Source organism: Cebus imitator, unplaced genomic scaffold (genome assembly GCF_001604975.1).
Source record: "Cebus imitator isolate Cc_AM_T3 unplaced genomic scaffold, Cebus_imitator-1.0 Scaffold401, whole genome shotgun sequence".
Classification (NCBI taxonomy): domain Eukaryota; kingdom Metazoa; phylum Chordata; class Mammalia; order Primates; family Cebidae; genus Cebus; species Cebus imitator.
Genome location: NW_016107716.1, coordinates 1,702,900 through 1,705,802, shown reverse-complemented (window position 1 = coordinate 1,705,802; position 2,903 = coordinate 1,702,900). Strand labels below are relative to the sequence as shown.

The following is a 2,903-nucleotide window of genomic DNA, read 5'->3' as shown; positions in this document are numbered from 1 at the left end:
AATACAAAACATTAGCCGGGTGTGGCAGCATGCGCCTATAGTCCCAGCTACCCGGGAAGTCTGAGGCAGGAGAATTGCTTGAACCTGGGAGGCGGAGGTTGCAGTGAGCCGAGATTGTGCCACTGTACTCCAGCATGGGCAACAGATCAAGACTCTACCTCAAAAAACAAAAAACAAAAACTATCTACTCTCAAAAGCCTTTCCATTCATAGCTTGAACCTAGCTGGATCTATGACAGACCATATGGAGCAACTCTTAAAGCACTGGGACCCACACCCCGCATGCTGCACCCCTCCCCGCCCCCGCCCCCAGACTGCAGAGCATGATCTATGCTGCTTCTGTCTAGTAGGCTCTGCAGCTGCTTCTTACCACTCCTGCTGCCACACTTAACACCTGCTTTGTTCTCCAACTATCTTCTGTTATTTTCTGTAGAATGCTACCAGATGGCAAAATCGTCCCTTATGTTAGGACATTATACTCAAAAGCTTAGCTTACTAGAATGTTTTCTCATTGGTTTCTAATGGGTGGGGTCAGGGAAATATATCAACCTAATTTTTCAAAGTCCCCCCTCACTACATGACAGCCAGCTCCCCTCACCCAGCATGTCCTTTGATGACCCCAACAGTCCCCAGTTGAGGGTCTCATCCACACTCAGCCTAGGCTTTGGTTAGGCTCCACAGAATCACACACTCATCAACCACACAGCATATGAGCTTCATCCACAAAAGACCACAATTTCCTTTATCAAATCTAATCACTGCAGCAAGTCTTTTTGGAACAAAAAATCTCCTTGAGAACAAATCACTAAACAACATTCAATGATAGAGAAGACACTAAGTAAATACATGGCCAAATAAAGATGTCTTCATTTACTCTCACAAAGTACAAGCCTTCTTAGTATTTCCTCTGAGAGTGATAAAGTTAGCTGTGTCTTCTGTTAAAAAGGAATGTTTTAACTTCAACTAGGAGACTTTTCCCAAAAGTAAAGAAAGTAACAAAAATATTAAGTAGTCCATTAACAAATTGTAATTTTGTATCTTCCACACAGTACATTGTAATTGTTACATCAGTTATCAAATGCACATTTGTCTGTTCTCCAAGTTCAGTAGTTAGCCTTTTTCTTAAAACTGAACTCTTATCTATGGAAAGCTTTCCATTCATAGACAGTTTGAATCTAGCTGGATGTACGACAGACTGTATGAAGTAACTCTTTTACCTCTGGGGGCCTGCCCTCCACCTGAGACTATGGAACATGATTTATGGAGGTGGGGACACATGAATGGCACACAAATGACAAATTACTAGTGAGAGTAATTCTAATATGTAGAATGAAAATAGAAATGGTTAAATCATTTTGAAGAGAATGAAGAAGTAAATTAACAATGCATCGCAAATACATTAGATTTTAATCTTTAATATCTAACATTATTGCTTTAGGAAATTATTTCCCTGAACCAAGAATACAATGCTAATTGCATAAAAACATACACATATAAAAGTAGTTCTCCATTTTCCCAGGAAAAAAAATCCAAGTATAACTTCTAGAATAGTCAGGTTTCTTATTTTAATTATCACTAAAGTCTTGGTCATCTCATTTATTAGCTCTGCAACTTACGTATTTAAATTAAAGAAACGTTATTGACAACCGTTACAATTTATAAATGGAAGGTGCCATTATTGAGTAAATATATTCCTCCATGAGTAGATGTGTCCCCTTTCCCACCAACTAATGAAGCAGCAATATAATTTTATTAGTAGATGATACACTGCTGCAAACGCTAATTCTCTTCTCCATCCCCATGTTGATTTTGTGTATATGTGTGAGTTGATTAGAATGCATCAGCAATCTAACAATCAACAGCAAGATGAGCTAGGCTTGGGCTTTCGGTGAAGGTTGACTGTGTCTGTCTGAATCAAGTGATCTGACCTATCCTCGGTAGCAAGAACTCTTCGAACCGCTTCCTCAAAGGCTGCTGCCACATTTGTGGCATCTTTTGCACTTGTTTCAAAGTAAGGATAGTCGCCGTTGTCCCTGCACCAAGCTTGGGCTTCTTCTGTAGACACCTGCCGTTCGCTTATGTCAATCTTGTTTCCCAGAATTACAAAAGGAAAGCTCTCAGGCTCTTTCACATCTGCGTAATATATGAATTCTTTCTTCCAGTTACTTAAGTTCTGGAAGCTTTGTGAATCGTCGACACTAAAAGTAAGCAGGCAGCAGTCAGAACCTCTGTAAAATGGCGTCCTCAGGCTTCGGAATCGCTCCTGACCTGCCGTGTCCCAAATCTGCATGGTAACAAAATGTCCATCCACTTCCAAATCTTTATTTAAAAATTCCACACCTATTGTATGGAAGAGCTGGGTATCAAACTTATTAGTTACATATCTGTTCATAAGTGAACTCTTCCCAACTCCACCATCTCCAAGGAGAATTACTTTAAAAAGTGATGATTTTCCTGCCATTGTTAATCACAAGAGCTTCAAGAACCCTGTAAAATAAAAAGGCACCATTACGTTCCTTTATACCTACACATTATTCTACATGATATCAGCATTTAACTGATATAAAACATACAGCTAGGGAATACCTAATATAATAAGACTTCTTGTCTTATTATATTAGCCATACACACTTAGCCATGTGAGGGCCACTATTCTACCATTATTCTCTAAAGCGTCTGGGAAGGGCTCACTAGTCCCCTTTCTCAGGTCACAGCTGACTGTGAAGCTGGCACTCAAGCCCAAGTCTGACCCTAAAAGCCCTTGCTCTGAACCGTTCCTCTACGATATGCCCGTCTGCTCATAAAAAGCCCCATCACCATTTGTTAGAGATGTGTAGGAGACCAAAGTTCGAAAGTTCACATGCTTCTTTTGTTTTCTTTTATTTTTCTTTTTTTTTTTTTTTT

General features: G+C 39.8%; 1 protein-coding gene across 2 annotated transcripts in view; it reads right to left on the bottom strand.

Moving 5' to 3' along the window:
* Nucleotides 1-718: 718 nt before the first annotated feature.
* The window catches only part of RAB9A (RAB9A, member RAS oncogene family), a 22,158-nt gene continuing 19,973 nt past the window's right edge, over nucleotides 719-2,903 (bottom strand). For both annotated transcript variants that reach the window (XM_017508820.2, XM_017508819.2), the window contains one exon: nucleotides 719-2,486. In XM_017508820.2, coding sequence (XP_017364309.1) covers nucleotides 1,855-2,460 — 606 coding nt within the window. In that variant the 5' untranslated portion in view covers nucleotides 2,461-2,486 and the 3' untranslated portion in view covers nucleotides 719-1,854. The remainder of the gene's footprint in view (nucleotides 2,487-2,903) is intronic.